The sequence below is a fragment of the Syngnathus typhle genome, linkage group LG2 (assembly GCF_033458585.1).
Source record: "Syngnathus typhle isolate RoL2023-S1 ecotype Sweden linkage group LG2, RoL_Styp_1.0, whole genome shotgun sequence".
NCBI classification, from domain to species: Eukaryota; Metazoa; Chordata; class Actinopteri; order Syngnathiformes; family Syngnathidae; genus Syngnathus; species Syngnathus typhle.
In genome coordinates this window covers 26,094,268-26,116,347 of record NC_083739.1, presented here as the reverse complement: position 1 = coordinate 26,116,347, position 22,080 = coordinate 26,094,268, and the positions used below count along the sequence as shown (strand labels likewise).

The window sequence follows — 22,080 nt, the reverse complement described above, 5'->3', positions numbered from 1 at the left end:
ATAAACTTTACTACTGCTACCACCCTTAATGAACATTCAATAAGTGCGTTACTGCCGCTTTAAGACGTGCACTGCTGGTCGACGGCACTCGATGTCGGTAATAACAACGTATAGTACACAACTGAACTAAACACAGTAATACATTTCTAACGCTATAGGCACACGTTTGACAAACATATGACGATAGTACGCAGACAACATGGCGGCACCCCGTGCGAAGCCACTAACCACGCACTTATCCCATACAAGTTATATCCGCTCGTACCAGCAACAGGAAGTAAACAAAGATATGTTCGCTCCCCCAAGTGTACAGGCCAGTCTGCATAACTCACCTGGGGTTTCATAAACGCACACAAATGTCACGGGAAAAAGGGGTTCGTAAGTCCGTTTTCCTCCCTAAGCGCGAGACCAGAAAAGGAGCGTGCAGCGTTCTCATAAGTGTCCCGCTTTCTGAGGAGGTGTTCAAGTGCACCTCGGAAAAGTCGGTGTCGGATTAATGGACTTTCGGACACCGTTCTCAGATTATACCATTTCAAATCATTAAATCTTCTGACTCTGGAAGTTAGTGAATGGAACTCATTGTCAGTGAGGCTCCAATTGTTCCACAGCCATAGTGCGCCTTCATGCGGTTTTAAAGTGAAAATAACATGAGAAGTGATCAACTATACTAGTAAGTAAGTTATGTGTTAATGATCAAGTAGGAATTTGTGAATAATTTCACATATAAATCGCTCCTGAGTATAAGTCACCCCCCCACGCAAACTATGAAAAGAAAAATGCGACTTATATTCCGAAAAATACGGTACATTTCTGTGAAGCCCTTTCCCAACTTCTACTGCACGTGTTGCCGCCATGAAATTCAAAGTTAATGATATTATTTGAAAAAGGCTGTGAGTCAAAAGTAAATTTTACTAAAGCAAGCTATGAAGTGGCCATGTTAATACTGTTGATGTTATGAACCTGTAGACATGACACAAACTATTACTTTCTGTAAGAATGTAAATAACGAGCAAAATTCACTTGTTCTAAGTTTTAATAATAACAGACGAAATTGCATTACTTATAACTCCTGTTTAAATGTTCACGAGGCAAAAATAATTTGAAACTCATGTACGTAAATTTAAGGCATTTCATACAGTTTGTTCAAAAACTGGATCCAGCGTATTCCATCTCCATAATGCAAAAGCCGCTAGAGAACTAAACATCTACCTGGGTGGACTCAAGTTGAACCACGCCTACAACCCAACCTACCTTGGAGTGACCCTTGACCGGACCCTATCTTTCAAGGAACACCTAAAAGGGACGTCAGCCAAAGTTAAATCAAGGAACAACCTGCTCTGCAATTTCACTGGTGTAAATGGGGGGCAGCAGCCTCCACACTGCGCACCTCAGCACTGGCCCCTGCATACTCTGCAGCTGAGTATTGTCCCCCTGTCTGGTCAAGGTCCCCCCCATACACACCATGTGGACACCCAGCTCAACACAACCATGAGGACCATAACCGGGACTGTCCGCTCAACACCACTCCCCTGGCTTCCTGTCCTATCAAATATACCCCCCCCGACTATACCCCCCCCCCCCGACATATCCGTCGAGAAGCAGGCACTCATAAGATGCTTCAAAAATCCTTGTTTGAACCTCATTTAAAATATTGCAATATTATATGGTGTAACACATTTCCAAACCATTTAAAAAAGCTTGAGATACTTCAGAAAAAGGTCATACGTGCCATAACATGGTCTGAGTTTAACGCCCCCACAAAAACAATCTTCCACCGACACAATCTTCTGAGGCTTGTTGAACACAACTATTTCCAGAATGCTTGCGCCATGTATCAGATTGTCCATGAACGAAACCATAAACTCTGTCAACTCATCCCAATCTGTACTCCCAGCCACACCTACACCACCAGGAATAGCAATCTAATCATTGGGGAAAAAAAGAAACTAAAATCTACAAGCTTTAGCATTGTGTGCAGAGGCCCACAGATTTGGAATGAGCTTGACGAAACACTAAAACATTTTGCAATCCGTATCCATTTTCAAGGCAAATCTAAAAAAATCAACTCCTATCAATGTATGTTTAATGTGCTGATTGCGCATGAACACCTGTGTCCTGTTATTAATTTATTGATTGCTAATGTACTTCACATCAAATCCAGTGTAACCAGAATACTGAGACTCTATTACTATCTATTACTTGTTGTATGTTTATTGTCTGTCTACTGCTAGGGCCCCCTATTAAAAGCTTTAAATAGCTTGCTTGGGGTGACCTTTCACGCATCCGACTGTATAATACTATTTGTTGTATCATGTATGTATGTGTTTACTTGTATGTCTATTGTGTAAAATGTTTTGTCACCGTGGGATAGGGAAAACGTAATTTCGATCTCTTTGTGTGTCTCGGCATGTGAAGATGTTGACAATAAAGTAGACTTTGACTTTGACTTTGTATTTCTTGGATATTGCGCGAATAAACTAAACTATAAAAGATAAAAAAGTCTCCCCATCTACCAATCAATACAGACATCTACAACCCACCCACTGTTCGAGTACCGTCCAGACGACCAATTTGGAAGAACATCCCACCAACCGACTTCACCATCCAATTGGCTTGGAAAATGGAATGAGAGTCCAAGGAGGTCCCAAACAAACACTTGGTGCCAGACCCCAAACAATAGGTCCCTGGCACCAACTTCCCAAGAAGACAGTCCTGAAACACTCAATCGTTTCAGGACTGGACATGGCCCCTGCTTGGCCAGCCTTCACAAATGGGGCAGTAGCCCCACCCCACTGTGTGCTTGTGAAGAGGAACAAACCATGGAACACATCATAGAAGTTTGTCCTCTCCACAGACTTAAAGGAGGGTTAGTCACCCTCCATACAGCAGACCAGGAGGCAACTGTTTGGCTTAGGGACTTTGCATTCTCTAAATAAATGAACTAAGCACAAATAGTGCATGAATATGAATATTTCATAGTTACAGGCAAGATAACTTGTTAAAGTGTATCGTTAGTAAAAAGAAATGAAGGAACTTTTACATCAGGAGTTAAGGGTACATGTAAATTAACAAATATGGATCATTTGGGGGTAGTGAAGTGATGCTTGAAACTGCAAACTCCCATTTAAGGGTACATGTTAATTGTTCAGAATAAAAAGGTATTAGATTTATATTGGGCACTTTAAATTCACTGCACATCCAGTAAAATGTTCAATCATAGCATACAAAGAAACAAATCCGACCACCCAAACCCTCTTCTACAACGACTTACTCTTTGATAGTGATGGAAGTGGGGATCTCAGTCCAAAGTCGAGCAAACTTGACAGGTGTGACTAATTCCTGCGGATCTCGATCCACGTGAGCGTGCAGCATCAGTCGACAGAAGGCTGCTCGCAGATCAAATGGTAACGTCTCATCCATCATGCACAGGAAGATGAGCTCCACATCCAGCTGCTTGGAGATTTTGTCAATGGCCAGGTACTGGCGGTCCAAACACATTCTGGCAAATAGCTTCAGCTGGTACCTGAGCAGATGGCACGCCACATTTTGAAAGTGTGAATGTCAACCTTCATTCCAAAACCCATATACCATACCATCAAACCGTATAGTAAAATAAAGTGCTTGCATCCTCTCCACTGGAGGAGAGTGTGGCTAGGAAGAAAAGGGACTGAGAAAGGACAGCAAAGAGAGAGAATTCAAATGTGCAAGAAGGTGTTTGAGTGTCACAGGAGAGAAGAGAACAAAAACAAGAGACAAAACATAGAAAGATGAAAAGCGATGAGGCTACAAGTATATTTGTCAGACCGAAAGACAATGACGCCACAGTGCGCAGGTTCACTGTTCCAGCCGTAGCTCAAGGCTGCAGAGCAGCAAGAGGAGCTTTAATAATAATAATAATAATAATAGATCGTTTTATATAGCGCTTTTCCAAATACTCAAAGCCGCTTTACATAGAAAATTCACGCATAATCGCGCACATACATACACACACACACACACACACACACACACACACACGTGCACACACACACGATAGTTAGGTGTGATAAGTAGAGTTGAAGAGGTGGGTCTTGAGATGGTGTTTGAAGGAGTGCAGGGAGTCAGCATTACGAATGGTCAGGCGGAGAGAGTTCCAGAGAGTGGGGGCAGAAATGGCAAAGGCTTTATCCCCAATGGTCCGGTGGAGAGAGTTCCAGAGAGTGGGGGCAGAAATGGCAAAGGCTCTATCCCCAATGGTCCGGTATTTGGTCGAGGTTGTGGGGGTGAGTAGGTTGGCGTCAGCAGAGCGGAGTCTGCGGGTGGGGGTATAGCGATGCAAGAGTTCAGACAGGTGGGGGGGGCAAGGTTGTTTAGGGCCTTGTATGTGGTGAAAAGGATCTTGAAATGTATGCGCTGTTTTATGGGAAGCCAGTGAAGATGACGGAGGACAGGGGTGATGTGCTGTCTGATGGGTGAGCGGATGAGCAGTCGGGCAGCAGAGTTTTGAACATATTGCAGTTTGTAAAGGACAGTTGAGGGGAGACCATACAGGATGCTATTGCAGTAGTCCAGTCTGGAGGTGATAAATGCATGAATTAATGTATTTGCTGCAAGGGTGAAAAGAAAGAGAAAAGAAAGTGTCTAAGGCGTGCAATGTTTTGTAGATGAAAGAAGGGTGTTTTTGTAACGTGGTTGATATGCGGTTTGAAGGAGAGTGTAGGGTCTATATAAATTCCAAGATTTTTGACTAGGGGGAGTGAGTGACAGAGTGGCCGTCAATGTAGAGTGTGAAGTTTGGTAGGTGGGGAAGCTGGATTTAGGACAGAAGATGATGATCTCCGTTTTTTTTACTGTTTAGTTTGAGAAAGTTTTGAGTCATCCAGTCTTTCTATTTGGATGACGTAATGTTGGCGCCGCGGATGGCCGCCACGGTGAGTCGCTCTCTGTAACTTTGTCTTATTTTGTGTGTTTTATGTGTCCTCTGCTGTCCATCCCAGATCACTTTTACCAGAGAAGAGCTGTTAAACATCGGACAGTCCTCTCCCGGTATTTTCTCTCCTGTTCTCTCTGATCCAGACTGTTTGACGGAGATTTTAGCCGGAGTGGCGGTGCTATAAAAGCTAGCACGTCGAAGACGACGCGGCAAACGCACCGGAGCCCTCGTAAAGCTGAGGCAGAGAGGGTTCTGGTCTGCCCTACCATCAATTCATCTGACGAATGTCCGCTACCTGGCAAACAAGATGAACGAACTCCTGCTCCCCACTTTAAGGAACACGGACTTCAGCAGATCAGCCGCGCTGTGCTTCGTTGAAACATGTCAGGACTCGTCCCGAGTTGCTCTTGTCAAACGCGCACTTTTTATCAAAGTGTCACCGGCTTCCCATCAAAGGGTTCGACAAGCCGTGGTGAAGGGACTCTAACCACCCAAATTAAATTAATTCTACCGGAATCAATCTAATTTCTTTATGACGCCAATCCCTCTCAAGTCATCCGACGCGCGAGCCGAGTAACTCAATTCGAGGCAAGTCGTTGAAAGGGCCGCGCTATAATGATGGCTCCCTTCGGTTGTTTGATGCTTGTGTTATGTTACGGATATTTTTAGATGTCTTTGTTAAGACCTCAAGGATTCGTTAGAGTGCCCTCGCCCTAGCTGAGGTCAAGATAACTACCGTTTTTTTTCATGTATAATGCGCCCCCATGTATAATACGCACCCTAAAAATGGCATGTCGATGCTGGAAAAAAGCCTGTACCCATGTATAATACGCATCCAAATTTTGACTCCTACTTAAGTCCGTAAACGTAAGATTATTTCAGAAAAAAGATCATCTTTGGGAACAACCGGATGTTATTCTGCCGGTCAGTATCACTGCGCATGCAGTAGCAAACTCGATAGCGAAGAAATATGTGAGACTCTCAACGGGATCACCAATATTTGAGTGATGTTCCAGTTATTTATCACAAATATTTATTATTATAATAATAATAATAATTATTTATTTATTATTCACAATTGTCATGGTGATCTTTCTGTGATTTCTTAACTAGGCTGGATGTATTTTTTGTTGGCGTTGATTTCTCCGACTGCCCAGAAATGCACCACCGCTATGAGTTAGGTTAAAATGAAAAGAGAGGAAAGTGACGTGCGGACATGTGAAAAAGGCGGCTCTGTATGGGAGAGAAGTTGAAGAGGAATAAAATGTTTTTTATTTTTTTTTAATTGTATTTATTTTTTTATTTATTTTTTTTTCAAGATGGCGGCGCGTGCATACGCAGCGACCTCTCTCTGTCCCGCCCAAACGGTGTTTTGTCCGTCTAATGAGTGTTTGTCCGGCAGTTTTTTTTGTTCGTCTCGTCGTACTGAGTCGTGCTACAAGTACGGCAGGCAGGTTCTGCTTGACATCGGCAAAAGCGAGTTTTGTCGAGTTCTGGACTTTGAAGCGGGAACATCAAAGGAGCTCGGACTGCTACGTCCTGAAGCGTCGCTGGGCTCGTCTGCTATTCCTCCCCCGGTTGGGAAGCGTCGAAAGCGGTGTGCGAGGAGGCTGAAGAGGGGCAAACGCGGGGGCGTCCGGGCCAGGCTGGCGGCCAGCCCTGCTCGCCCGGCCGTGCCTTCCATTCTTCTGGCGAATGTTCGATCGCTGGACAACAAAATGGATTACATTCGCCTGCTGCAATCTACAAACCGGACAGTGCGGGACTGCTGTGTGCTCGTGTTCACTGAGACTTGGTTGACTGTCAACATTCCGGACTCTGCCGTACATCTGGAGCGGCTAGCGTGCTATCGGGCGGACCGGGCCATTGTACAAGGGGGGAAATCTCGTGGAGGTGGAATATGCGTCTACATCCGTGACGAATGGTGCCGGGACTCTGTAGTGGTATGCAAGCACTGCTCGCCACTGGCGGAGTTCGTGATCATTAAGTGCCGTCCTTTTTACCTGCCAAGGGAATTTACCGCGATTCTGCTAGTCGCGGTTTACATCCCGCCTTCCAACATCGAAGGGGACAGGGTCGCGGCTCTTAGTGAACTGTACCAGGCTGTCAGTGAACAAGAGACAGCGCACCCTGACGGTTTCACCATCTTCGCTGGGGATTTTAATCATGCTAACCTGAAGTCTGTTTTTCCGAGGCTTCACCAGCATGTTAATTTTCCTACGCGTGGCGACAGCTTCCTGGACCGGGTCTACTCTTCGCATAAAGGAGCTTTCAAAGCCGCCCCCCTCCCCCATCTTGGACTTTGTGACCATATCACTGTTATGCTTTTGCCCGCATACAGACAAATGGTGAGAGCGTCCAGGCCGGTTCGCAAGCAGGTACGGGTGTGGCCTGAGGGTGCCTCTGATGCACTGCGTGACTGCTTTGGCTCTACTGACTGGGACATGTTTAGGAGGGCTGCCACTTGCGACGATCGGACAGACATTGAGGAGTATACTGACTCTGTTTCCTCCTACATCAGGAAGTGCATTGATGATGTGACTCTCTCAAAATCCATCGTCACTCGGGCTAACCGGAAGCCATGGCTGACAGGGGCTGTCTTCAGGCTGCTGAGGGCCAGGGACAAAGCCTTTAGAGCAGGGGATGAGGCTGGCTTGAGGACTGCGAGGGCCGACCTGTCCCGGGGCATCAAAGAAGCAAAGAGGGCGTTCTCGTGCAAAATTACCGCCCACTTAAAGGACAGCAGGGACGCACGGAGCCTTTGGCAGGGCATTCAGACCATCACGGATTACAAGCCCGCGCCGCAGAGCTGTGAAGGCGACGTCCGTCTGCTCAATGACCTCAACCGCTTCTTTGCTCGCTTCGACGCTCAGAACAGCACTTGCCCGCTGAAGGCCACTCCCCCTTAACACGAGCTGCCCCTGTGCCTCTCCGCCGACAGCGTGAGGAGGGCGCTTGCCGCCATCAACATCCGTAAGGCGGCGGGCCCTGACAACATCCCGGGTCGGGCGCTGAAGGACTGCGCTGGTGAGCTGACGGATGTCTTCACGGACATCTTTAACACTTCCCTGCAGCAGGCCATCGTCCCGTTGTGTTTCAAAGCTGCCACCATCGTACCTGTGCCGAAGAAACCCGCTCCGTCCTGCTTCAATGACTACCGCCCCGTGGCACTTACGCCCATCATCATGAAGTGCTTTGAGCAGCTTGTCATGGAGCACATCCGATCCGTTCTCCCCCCCCACCTCTGACCCCTTCCAGTTTGCGTACCGAGCCAAGCGGTCTTCTGAGGATGCCATCTGCTCTGCCCTCCACTCGGCCCTCACCCACCTGGAGAGGAGGGACTCGTATGTGAGATTGCTGTTTGTGGACTTCAGTTCTGCCTTCAACACCATTGTGCCACAACGCCTCATCAGCAAACTTGACGCGCTGGGCCTCAGTACCTACCTCTGCAACTGGCTACTGGACTTCCTCTGTCAGAGGCCACAGGTAGTACGTGTTGGCGACAAAATCTCCGCCAGCATCACGCTGAGCACAGGGGCCCCCCAAGGCTGCGTGCTCAGTCCGCTGCTCTTCACCCTCCTGACGCATGACTGCACTGCAACCTACAGCGACAACCGTATCGTGAAGTTTGCTGACGACACGACTCTGGTGGGTCTCATCACCAAGGGAGACGAGACTCAATACAGGCTGGAGGTTGACCTTCTGACCACGTGGTGCAGGGACAACAACCTCCTGCTGAACGTCGACAAGACCAAGGAGATTGTTGTGGACTTCCGGAAGAGTCACACCCAACACCTGCCGCTGACCATCGACGGTGCTGTGGTGGAGAGAGTGAGCAGCGCTAAGTTCCTGGGGGTGCACATCAGTGAGGATCTCTCCTGGTCCACCAACACCGCATCACTGGCAAAGAAAGCCCAGCGCCGCCTGTACTTCCTGCGGAAACTCAGGCGAGCGAGCGCTCCTCCGGCCGTCATGACTGCATTTTACCGCGGCACCATTGAGAGCGTCCTCTCCAGCTGTATTGCTGTTTGGGGTGGCGGCTGCACTGACTACAACTTGAAGGCCCTGCAGCGCATAGTGAACACTGCTGGTAAGATTGCTGGTGCTTCGCTCCCCTCCTTGAAGGACATTTACACCTCCCATCTCACCCGCAAGGCGACCACGATTGTGAGTGATGCGAGTCACCCCGCTCACTCTTTGTTCGAGCTTCTGCCCTCTGGGAAGAGGTACAGAAGCCTGCGCTCCCGCACCTCCAGACTCTCAAACAGCTTCATACTCCAGGCTGTTAGGATCCTGAACTCGCTCCCCCGTTCTGCGTAGCGTCCTGTACTTTTACTGTCTGAACTGTCTGAATGCACACTGGCTCTTATTATGTATTATTTGTTATTACTCTTATTTATTGTTTGTGCCTTTTTGTTTATGATGTTTTTTACTTTTGCGCTATGCTTGCTGGCTCCGTTATTTATTGTGTTATCTGTTTATTTATTATTTATTCATCACTCTTACTATTGATTGTTTGAATTTTTGCCTTCGTTTTTATATTGTGTCGCGTACATGTATGTCTATCGTGTTATGTGTCTCGTCACCGTGGGATAGAGAAAAACGTAATTTCGGTCTCTTTGTGTGTTGTGACATGTGGAGAGATTGACAATAAAGCTGACTTTGACTTTGACTTTGACTTTGAAAACACCCTCGGAAACCAAAACTTGCCCCTCGTCGTGACTCGATGCCGCAACAAATGTTTCGGATGTGTGTAGGGTACATTGTGACAGCAAACGAGCAGATGATTGAGCAAGCGTCTGATACAAGAGCATTGTGTTCGTATGGAGCGTGTTTGAAGTGAACAGCAGAGAAGAAGAACAAGGCAAAGTGTTGTGAAATAAAATATTACCTGTAATACGCTAATTGTTATTTGCTGCTTGAAACTGCTAATTAAACTGTGAATTGAAACTAATAGGAAGAAAACTGAACTCTCGCTCTTTATAAAGCTGACGTGTCTTGCGCATCCGTTCTGCGCATACTGTAATGGCGGCCTCCATATGATATCCGGTCTGCCATGGAGATTAAAAAACAAACAATATTTGACAATATCACACCATCAAGGATTGCATTACTGTAATCAATTGTAATCAAGTAACATTTTCTCGCTTCTCGGGGCTAATTTTAGGGTCAAGAATAAAGTGACATTTATATTTGTTATAAAGGCTACAAAAAGCAAAAATAAAACTTTTGATTTTCTGCGTGTTTTCCACAGCGTAATAGGGCAAAAGGTGTGACTTTTGGGATCATCCGACACATATTTGCTTTTAAATTGATTCCTATGGGAAACAATTGTTCTATTTACAAACGTTTCTACTTACAAACCTGATTGCGGAAGTAAAGGTACCACTGTATTGAGTCAGCTTCATATTTTATTTAACTGTTTTTGTATTTTTAATAATCCACCTGACCTTTCATTTAAGAAACCCACTTAACCAATAGAAATGTGTATTTCAAATCTTCTCTTCTTGGTGACATATATATGAGAGACAGAGAGAGCGAGAAAGCTTGATATATATATATATATATATATATATATATATATATATATATATATATATATATATATATATATATATATATATATATATATACAGCGCCTTGCGAAAGTATTCGGCCCCCTTGAACCTTTCAACATTTCGCGACATTTCAGGCTTCAAACATAAAGATATAAAATTTAATTTTTTTGTCAAGAATCAACAAGTGGGACACAATTGTGAAGTGGAACAAAATAGATTGGATAATTTAAACCTTTTTAACAAATAAAAAACTGAAAAGTGTGGCGTGCAATATTATTCGGCCCCTTTACTTTCAGTGCAGCAAACTCAATCCAGAAGTTCAGTGAGGATCTTTGAATGATCCAATGTTGTCCTAAATGACTGAATATGATAAATAGAATGCCCCTGTGTGTAATCAAGTCTCTGTATAAATGCACCTGCTCTTTGATAGTCTCAGGGTTCTGTTTAAAGCGCAGAGAGAACCATGAAGACAAAGGAACACAGCAGGCAGGTCTGAGATACTGTTGTGGAGAAGCTTAAAGCCGGATTTGGATACAAAAAGATTTCCCAAGCTTTAAACATCTCAAGGAGCACTGTGCAAGCAATTATATTGAAATGGAAGGAGTATCAGTCCACTGCAAATCTACCAAGACCCGGCCGTCCCTCCAAACTTTCATCTCGAACAAGGAGAAGACTGATCAGAGATGCAACCAAGAGGCCCATGATCACTCTGGATGAACTGCAGATAACTACAGCTGAGGTGGGAGAGTCTGTCCATAGGACAACAATCAGTCGTGCACTGCACAAATCTGGCCTTTATGGAAGAGTGGCAAGAAGAAAGCCATTTCTCAAAGATATCCATAAAAAGTCTCGTTTAAAGTTTGCCACAAGCCACCTGGGAGACACCAAACATGTGGGAGAAGCTGCTCTGGTCAGATGAAACCAAATCGAACTTTTTGGCCACAATGCAAAACGATATGTTTGGCGTAAAAGCAACACAGCTCATCACCCTGAACGCACCATCCCCACTGTCAAACATGTTGGTGGCAGCATCATGGTTTGGGCCTGCTTTTCTTCAGCAGGGACAGGGAAGATGGCTAAAATTGATGGGAAGATGGATGGAGCCAAATACAGGACCATTCTGGAAGAAAACCTGTTGGAGTCTGCAAAAGACCTGAGACTGGGACTGAGATTTATCTTCCAACAGGACAATGATCCAAAACATAAAGATAAATCTACAATGGAATGGTTCACAAATAGACGTATCCAAGTGTTAGAATGGCCAAGTCAAAGTCCAGACCTGAATCCAATCGAGAATCTGTGGAAAGAGCTGAAGACTGCTGTTCACAAACGCTCTCCATCAAACCTCACTGAGCTCGAGCTGTTTTGCAAGGAAGAATGGGCAAGAATTCCAGTCTCTTGATGTGCAAAACTCATAGACATACCCCAAGCGACTTGCAGCTGTAATTGCAGCAAAAGGTGGCGCTACAAAGTAGCGCAAGGGGGCCGAATAATAATATACTAGGGGTGTAACGATTCATCGATACACATTGATTAATCGATATAATGCTCTACGATTTATTGGCATCGATGCTAAACGTAAACATCGATTTATATCGCCGTGTTTGACCTCGGACATTAGACGCGACTTTATTTTGAAATCTAGTTCATTGTTGCTTGCTTCCTCTTTCCGGGAGCAGGGAGCAGTGCGCGGCGTTGTGTTGTGAGCAGAGCAGGCACGTGAAAGGGGAGTCGACAACTAGTACGCGGCTCCTGGGCTGGTGCTATGGCTAGTGTCCAAAAAGACGAGGAAATTTGCTCCCCTTTAGGCTTCAAGTCATTCGTTTGGAAGCACTTTGGATTCCAAAGAAAAGATGGCTCAACGGACAAGACACGTGCAGTTTTTAAATCCTGCCATGCGGTGATCAAATATTCAGGGAGCACAAATCTCGCCGCACATTTAAAGAAAAAACACGACATCAAAGTTCAGTGTTAAAATACTCACTTTGTATACTACAATACTCTTGTAATTTCCTAAATAAAGAGTTTGCAGTACCTTGTTGATTTTGCGTATGAATTGTTATAAATCAGGATATTGTTCTATATTTTTTATTTAAAAAAAAAAAAATCGATCGTAGAGCACTATATCGTGATATATCGTGAATGAATCGCAGCAGGCTTTAAGATATCGGCAAATATCGTATCGTAGTTCTTTGTATCGATATAATATCGTATTGTGACAAAACTCGCGATTTACACCCCTATAATATACCCCTCCGTGAGTCGTCACTTTATCGTGGTGGAGTGGTTTGCGTGCCCCTATGATCCTAGGAGCCATTTTGTCTGGGGCTTCATGCCCCTGGTAGAGTCACCCATGGCAAACGGGTCCTAGGTGAGGGGCCACACAAAGTACGACTCACACTAGCCCCTTATAATGAATAGCATAAATGGATTTCATTTTCCCTCGCCTGGACGCGGGTCACCAGGGCCCCCCTCTGGATCCAGGCCTGGAGGCGGGGCTCGAAGGCGAGCGTCTGGTGGCCGGGCCTTCGCCCATGGGGCCCGGCCGGAACAGCCCGAAAAGGAAACGTGGGTCCCCCTTCCCATGGGCTCACCACCTGTGGGAGGGACCATAGGGGTCGGGTGCAGTGTAAGCTGGGCGGCGGCCAAAGGCAGGGACCTTGTCGGTCTGATCCCCGGCTGCAGAAACTGTCTCTTGAGACATGGAATGTCACCTCTCTGGCTGGAAAGGAGCCCGAGCTGGTGTGCGAGGCAGAAAAGTTCTGACTGGACATAGTCGGACTTCACACACAGTTTAGGTTCTGGTACAAGCCGTCTCGAGAGGGGCTGGACTCTCTTCCACTGTGGAGTTGCCCACGGTGAGAGGCGTCGAGCAGGTGTGGGTATACTTATTGCCTCCCAGCTGGGCGCCTGCACATTGGGGTTCACCCCGGTGAACGAGAGAGTAGCCTCCCTTCGCCTTCGGGCGGGGGGACGGGTCCTGACTGTTGTTTATGTCTATGCTCCAAACGGCTGCTCAGAGTACCCACCCTTCTTGGAGTCCCTGGAGGAAGTGCTGGAAAGCAATGACAGTGAGACCTGGAAGGGTGTGATTGGGAAGAACGCCCCCCCCCCCGATCTGAACCAGAGCGGTGTTCTATTATTGGACTTCTGTGCTCGACACGGATTTTCTATAACGAGCATCATGTTCAAACATAAGGGTGTCCATGTGTGCACTTGGCCGCGGTTCAATGATCGACCTTGTAGTCGTGTCATCGGATTTGCGGCCGCATGTTTTGGACACTCGGGCAGAGAGGGGCAGAGCTGTCAACTGATCACCACCTGGTGGTGGGTTGGCTCCGATGGTGGGGAAGATGACGGTCCGACCTGGCAGACCCAAACGCTCTGTGAGGGTCTGCTGGGAACGTCAGGCAGAATCCCCTGTCAGGAAGAGCTTTAACTCCCACCTCCGGCAGAGCTTTTCCCATGTTCCGAGGAAGGCGGGGGACATTGAGTCCGAGTGGACCATGTTCCGCGACTCCATTGTTGAGGCGGCCGACCGAAGCTGTGGCCGTAAGGTCGTTGGTGCCTGTCGTGGTGGCAATCCCCGAACCCGCTGGTGGACACCGGCGGTAAGGGATGCTGTCAAGATGAAGAAGGAGTCCTATCGGGCCATTTTGGCATGCAGGACTCCGGAGACAGTTGACAGGTACCGGATGGCCAACCAGAACGCGGCTTTGGTGGTTGCTGAGCCAAAAACCCGGGTGTGGGAGGAGTTTGGCGAGGCCATGGAGAATGACTTCCGGACGGCTTCGAGGAAATTCTGGTCCACCATCCGGCGTCTCAGGAGGGGGAAGCAGTGCAACGTCAACACTGTTTACAGTGGGGATGGCACGCTGCTGACCTCGACTCGGGACGTCGTGAGTCGGTGGGGAGAATACTTTGAAGACCTCCTCAATTCCACCGACACGCCTTCCATTGTGGAAGCAGGGCCTGGGGACTCTGAGGCGGACTCTCCAATCTCTGGGGTCGAAGTCACTGAGGTAGTTAATGAGATCCGCCCAGAGTTCTTAAGGGCTCTGGATGTTGTGGGGCTGTCATGGCTGACACGCCTCTACAACATTGCGTGGACATCGGGGACAGTGCCTCTGGATTGGCAGTCTGGGGTGGGGGTTCCCCTCTTTAAGAAGGGGGACCGGAGGGTGTGTTCCTATTACAGGGGAATTACACTCCCCAGCCTCCCTGGTAAGGTCTATACAGGGGTGCTGGAGAGAAGGCTCCGTCGGGGGGTCGAACCTCGGATTCAGGAGGAGCAGTGTGGCTTTCGTCCAGGCCGTGGAACAGTGGACCAGCTCTAAACTCTCAGCAGGATCCTTGAGGGTGCATGGGAGTTCGCCCAAGCAGTCCACATGTGTTTTGTGGACTTGGAGAAGGCATTCGACCGTGTCCCTCGGGAGTTTCTGTGGGAGGTGCTTCGGGAGTACGGGGTACCGAGTCAACTGATAAGGGCGGTGCGGTCCCTGTATCACCGATGCCAGAGTTTGGTCCGCATTTCCGGCAGTAAGTCAGATTCGTTCCCAGTGACGGTTGGATTCCGCCAAGGCTGCCCTTTGTCACCGATTCTGTTCATAATTTTTATTGACAGAAATTCTAGGCGCAGCCGAGGCGTTGAGGGGGTCCGATTTGGGGACCTCAGCATCGCGTCACTGCTTTTTGCAGACGACATGGTGCTGTTGGCTTCTTCAGGCTGTGATCTCCAGCTCTCACTGGAGCGGTTCGCAGCCGAGTGTGAAGCGGTCGGGATGAAGGTCAGCACCTCCAAATCCGAGTACATGGTCCTCGATCGGAAAAGGGTGGAATGCCCTCTCCGGATCGGGGATGAGATCCTGCCCCAAGTGGAGGAGTTTAAGTATCTTGGGGACATGTTCAGGAGTGAGGGGAGGATGGAGCGCGAGATCGACAGGCGGATCGATGCAGCGTCGGCAGTGATGCGGACTCTGTACCGGTCTGTCGTGGTAAAGAGAGAGCTGAGCCAAAAGGCAAAGCTCTCAATTTACCGGTCGATTTACGCTCCTACCCTCACTTATAGGTCCCGAGCTATGGGTCGTGACCGAAAGAACGAGATCCCGGATACAAGTGCCCGAAATGACTTTTCTCTGCAGGATGTCCGGGCTCCCCCTTAGAGATAGGGTGAGAAGCTTGGTCATCCGGGAGAGACTCGGAGTAGAGTCGCTACTCCTCCACGTTGAGAGGAGCCAGATAAGGTGGCTCGGCCATCTCATCAGGATGCCTCCTGGACGTCTACCCGGGGAGGTGTTCCGGGCATGAGACCCCGGCGACGACCCAGGATGTGCTGGAGAGACTATGTCTCAGCTGGCCTGGGAACGCCTTGGGATCCCCCGGGATGAGCTGGATGAAGTGGCTGGGGAGAGGGAAGTCTGGGAGTCCCTCCTGAAGCTGCCGCCTCCGCAACCTGACCCCGGATAAGCGGAAGAAGATGGATGGAGAACATACATACAGTGTCTCAGAAATTTAGAATATTGTGATATAGTTCTTTATTTTCTGTAATGCAATAAAAAAAACAAAAATGTCATAAATTCTGGATTCATTACAAATCAACTGAAATGTTGCAAGCCTTTTATTATTTTAATATTACTGATTATGGCTTAAAGCTGAAGAAAACTAAAAAAATCCTATCTAAAAAAAATTGAATAATTCCTTAGACCAAGTAACAAAAAAAGATTTATAACGGCAAAACAAAATCAAACATTTGAAAATGTCCATTATGGGGCATGATTGCGTAATCACACGACTGCCTATTTTGACAGGCTATGCATTTAGATAGAACTGCTCTCTGTCTTTATGTTGCTGTTTTAGTGTTCTAACACTGTGGCGATATTAACTAATTTCCGTAATTAGCTGATGCATTGAATATCTAGTGTTTTTTGTCATCTGTCTGTAATGTCGTGTTTCTTAAGATGAACAAAACAGCTTTGAAAAGAGACTACGAAACGAGGCTACAAAAAAAGGTTCTCCAGCCTTATGGCAAGGGGTGCTAATGATCCCAGTATGCTTAATGCGCCTACCTGTAGAAAAAGAGATCTCCAGTTCAAATTTAGTGAGCAACTGAGGAGCAGTCGTCCATTTACCGTTTTTTCCATGTATAATGCGCAAAACGGATGGAGTGTGGAAAGGAGCAGGGCGACCAAGTGCAGCTTGGACCAGGGTTCATTGGAGGAACTCAAAACTCAGACTTGGTAAACTAACATAACTCTCTAACAAAACCAACAACAGGACTGACCGACAAAGACGTGGAACAAAAAGACAGGGTGACATTACCAAAGACTGGAACAGAAACCTGCGTTATTGTCAAATATTGTTTGTTTTTTAATCTCCATCGCGGACTGGACGTCATACGGAGGCAGTAGTACTGCGCATGCGCACTTTAGATCCGATGCGAATAGTTCTCTTCTTGACTGACAATGAATGTGATAGTTTAATACAATCAGCAAATAACAAAATGCGTATTACAGGTAATATTTTATTTCACAACACTTTGCCTTGTTCCTTTGGTCTCTAATGTTCACTTCAAACACGCTCCATATGAACGCAATGCTCTCGTATCAGATGCTTGCTCGATCACCTGCTCGTTTGCTGTCACAATGTACCCTACACAAATCTGAAACATTTGTTGCGGCTCCGAGTCACGACGAGGGGCAAGTTTTGGTTTCCAAGGGTGTTTCTATTTCTCTTCAACTTCTCTCCCATACAGAGCCGCCTTTTTCACATGTCCGCACGTCACTTTCCTCTTTTCATTTTAAACGAACTGATCGCGGTGGTGCCTTTACGGGCAGTCGGAGAAATCGACGCCAACAAAAAAAATACATCCAGCCTAGTTAAGACCATACCAAAGACTATAAAAATGGGACCCATTGCCTCCCTGCTTGGCACTCAGCATTAAGGGTTGGAATTGGGGGGTTAGATCACCAAATGATTCCCGAGCGCGGCGCCGCTGCTGCTCACTGCTCCCCTCTCCCCCAGGGGATGGATCAAAATCACACGGGATGGGTCAAATGCAGAGGACAAATTTCACCACACCCAGATGCGTATGTGACAATCATTGGGACTTAAAAAAATAAAAAATTGGGGTGTGTCTTATGCATGGGTACAGGCTTTTTTCAAGCATCGACATGCCATTTTTAGGGTGCGTATTATACATGGGGGCGCATTATACATGGAAAAAAACAGTATTTTGTTTTACATTTGATTTTAATTAAAATAGTTCAAATCAAATAATAAATGAGCCACACGAGAGCAGCGTTCCCCAACCTTTTTTGTGACAGGGTTAGGTGCCGGACAATTTTACAGGGGGGGGGGAGGATGTCAGTGCCTCCCCAGTCATGAACCTCACCACACGTCACTGATGTATATATATATATATGCTCCCACCCACACAGCCACACACACACGCACACGCACACGCACACGCACACACACACACACACACACACACACACACACACACACACATATACATACATACATACACAAATACATATGTAATCAGCTGTTTTTGCACTCATAAACCTGTCTTGTGACTGGATTATTATTATTATTGTAGTTCAGGTTATAACACTACGGGTTTGGAATATCAAGATCAATTTTTGGGAGTTGGAAACATAAGACTCTTCGATTATTGGGAAAAAACAAGAACACTATTTGATGAAAACGTTTTTGGGAGACTTGAGAGCTGACCTGTAGTAGGCAAGTACGTTCTCGTCATGGGCATTGCCTTGACGGGCCTCCTGAGCGAGCTGCCTTATGCTCTTCTCCTGCTTCTCATTGACCTTGTCGGCCCACACCAGCCACACCTACAAGAAACAAATGTATTTTATTTGGAGCACATAATGGATTCAGCAGCAGGGGTAGAAAAAGTGAAAATATTTTTCTTTACTTCACTTTGCAACAAGTAAATGTTTCTCAGGGTGGGGCTTTTTCTAAGAGCATGTTCAAGACCTACCGTTGTAGTTGAGCTATTAGTGGATTCTAATATTTTTATAATTTTTAAAATGTTATTTTGTAGACTCATTGCAAGCCTTCTTTATGTCCATTTTGAACACTGGTTGAAAATTATGGAAGACGAAGTAGGGTTACAGAGTGTCTTATAAGTCTCATAACTCATAAATCTCCTTTGGGTATTTCCCTTTGACACCATCCATCCATCCATCCATTTTCTGTACCGCTTAGTCCCCACTGGGGTCGCGGGCGTGCTGGAGCCTATCCCAGCCGTCATCGGGCAGTAGGCGGGGGACACCCTGAACCGGTTGCCAGCCAATCGCAGGGCACACAGAGACAAACAACCATTTGCACTCGCACTCACACCTAGGGACAATTTGGAGTGTTCAATCGGCCTACCAAGCATGTTTTTGGGATGCGGGAGGAAACCGGAGTGCCCGGAGAAAACCCACGCGGGCCCGGGGAGAACATGCAAACTCCACACAGGGAAGGCCGGAGGTGGAATCGAACCCGCACCCTCCTAACTGTGAGGCGGACGTGCTACCCAAGTGCGCCACCGAGCCGCCCCTTTGACACCTAAGAATTTAAAATTATATGATTAATTTTAAATTACCAGGCCTGGAGGTGAGGCTCTAAAAACCTGGGCCTTCGCCAATGGCACAGCCCAAAAAGGAAACGTGGGTCCCCCCTGCTTCACCCCCTGTGGGAGGGGCCAAAGGGGTCGGGTGCGTAGTGAGCAAGGCGGTGGCCAAGGGCGGGAACCTTGTCGGTCCGATCCCTGGCTGCAGAAGCTGGCTCTTGGGACATGAAATGTCACCTCTCTGGCTGGAAAGGAGCCCGAGCTGGTGTGCGGGGCAGAAAAGTTCAGAGTAGACATAGTTGGACTTCACACACAGTTTGGGTTCCGGTGCAAGCCCTCTCAAGAGGGGCTGGACTCTCTACCACTCTGGAGTTGCCCACGGTAAGAGGCGTCGAGCAGGTGTGGGCCTACTTATTGCCCCCCGGCTGGGCGGCTGCACATTGGGGTTCACCCCAGTGAACAAGAAGGTAGCCTCTTTCCGCCTTTGGGTGGGGGGACGGGTCCTGAATGTTGTTTTGTGCCTATGCACGGAACAGCAGTTCAAAGTACCCACCCTTTTTGGGGTCCTTAGAGGAAGTGCTGGAGAGCGCTCCTTCAGGGAACTTCATCGTTCTCCTTTGTGACTTCAGTGCTCACGTGGGCAATGACGGTGAGACCTGGAAGGGTGTGATTGGGAGGAACGGCCCCCTGATCTGAACCCGAGCAGTGTGCTATTGTTGGACATCTGTGCTCGACACGGATTGTCAATAATGAACACCATGTTAAAACATAACGGTGTCAATGCGTGCACCTGGCATAAGGACACCCAGGGCCGCAGTTCGATGATCGACTTTGTAGTCGTGTCATCGGATTTGCGTCCGCATGTTTTGGACACTCGGGTGAAGAGAGGGGCGGAGCTGTCAACTGATCACCACCTGGTCATGGGTTGGCTCCGATGGTGGGGGAAGATGCCGATCCGACCTGGCAGACCCAAACGTACTGTGAGGGTCTGCTGGGAATGTCTGGCAGAATCGCCTGTTAGGAAGAGCTTCAACGCCCACCTCCGGCAGAGCTTTTCCCACGCCCCGGAGGAGGCGGGGGACATTGAGTCCGAGTGGACTATGTTCCGTGCCTCCATTGTTGAGGCAGCTGCCGCAACTGTGGCCGTAAGGTGGTCGGTGACTGTTGTGGCGGCAATCCCCAAACCCGTTGGTGGACACAGGCGGAAAGAGATGCTGTCAAGCTAAAGAAGGAGTGCGATTGAGCTATTTTGGCCTGTGGGACTCCGGAGGAAGCCAACAGGTACCGGATGGCCAAGCGGAACGTGGCTTTGGCGGTTGCTGAGGGACAAACCCGGGCGTGGAAGGAGTTTGGCGAGTATCATCGATGCCAGAGTTTGGTCTGCATTTCCGGCAGGAAGTCGGATTTGTTTCGGATTCCCCCAGGATGAGCTGGACAAAGTGGCTGGGGAGAGGGAAGTCTGGGAGTTCATCCTAAAGCTGCTGCCCCCGCGACCCGATCCCGGATAAGCGAAAGAAGATGGATATCCATCTATCCATGGATGGATGATTAAAGTGTCTGTGATTAAAGACATTCATTGATTGAATAATAAATTTGTTTAGGAAAACTTGTATTACCTCATCTTCATCTACATAGTCGTCGATTTCCATATGCTGCGTGGGGATTTCAACAGGGGCCACATCTTTAGGCACCCGCCGTCTGCAATCAAACAAAGTCAACAAAAATTGTTGAAGGCGTGACATTTTTATCTTTTATAGATTAATTTTTTTTTAAATTAAACCTTAGTGTGAAATGTAAAACTAATAACACCTTACCATCCCCTAGAAGTAGTTTTTTTTGGCACGTACAGCATCTGGCTACCTGTTTACCTAATATGCTTTTAGTACATGTCAAGACATTGTTCTGGAGTCAACCGCATAGTTTTACTACGGCAGGATTAACACTTAATTAGTTATGTCCAGTTAGCTGTGTAATTTTGAAATTGATGATTGTGGCTCATAAATTTGATTCCAGTTCCTAACGATTGTCGATTCTGATTTTTAACCCTCCCTCCAAAAAAATATATATAATTTATATATATACCGTTTTTTTCCGTGTATAATGCGCCCCCATGTATAATACGCACCCTAAAAATGGCATGTTGATGCTGGAAAAAAGCCTGTACCCATGTATAATACGCACCCAATTTTGTTTAATTTCTTTTTTTTTTTTAAGTCCCAATGATGAGGCAATGGGTCCCATTTTTATAGTCTTTGGTATGATCTTAACTAGGCTAGATGTAATTTTTTTTGTTGGCGTTGATTTCTCCGACTGCCCGTAAAGGCACCACCGCAATCAGTGCGGACGTGAAAAAGGCGGCTCTGTATGGGAGAGACGTTGAAGAGGAATAAACCAAAACTTGCCCCTCGTCGTGACTCGGAGCCGCAACAAATGTTTCGGATTTGTGTAGGGTACATTGTGACAGCAAACGAGCAGGTGATCGAGCAAGCGTCTGATACGAGAGCATTGCGGTATGGAGCGTGTTTGAAGTGAACAGCAGAGACGAAAGGAACAAGGCAAAGTGTTGTGAAATAAAATATTACCTGTAATACGCATTTTGTTATTTGCTGATTGAAACTGCTAATTAAACTGTGAATTGAAACTAATGGGAAGAAAACAACTCTCGCTCCTTATATAGCTGACGTGTCTTGCGCATCCGTTCTGCGCATCTGTAATGGCGGCCTCCGTATGATATCCGGTTTGCGATGGAGATTAAAAACCAAACAATATTTGACAATAACACACCATCAAGGATTGCACCATCGCATCAAACGATGTGTCGTCAATTATGAATTTTACTGACATCACACTTAGTGTTGGGCAGAATGGCTCAATGCGATGCGCGATTGACAAGAAGAAGTGAGGTGATTTCAAGTTTTATTTCGAGGGAGATTTGTCATGTCTCGTCCCCAGTTTTGCTATGTGTCTAGGTTGCCATAGTTTCTGTTCGCGTCGCCCCTCCCTTCCTGTGTCACCTCAATCAATGTAATGTGTTT

The 22,080-nt window shown here is 47.1% G+C and overlaps 1 protein-coding gene across 2 annotated transcripts in view; it reads right to left on the bottom strand.

Annotated features, from left to right (window-relative positions):
- Nucleotides 1-22,080, bottom strand: part of itpr3 (inositol 1,4,5-trisphosphate receptor, type 3) — a 534,890-nt gene that overhangs the window by 278,821 nt on the left and 233,989 nt on the right. For both annotated transcript variants that reach the window (XM_061272597.1, XM_061272598.1), the window contains exons 18-20: nucleotides 20,662-20,743; nucleotides 18,205-18,320; nucleotides 3,272-3,523 (exon numbers count right to left, since the gene is read on the bottom strand). In XM_061272597.1, the coding sequence (XP_061128581.1) occupies nucleotides 3,272-3,523; nucleotides 18,205-18,320; nucleotides 20,662-20,743 (450 nt within the window). The remainder of the gene's footprint in view (nucleotides 1-3,271; nucleotides 3,524-18,204; nucleotides 18,321-20,661; nucleotides 20,744-22,080) is intronic.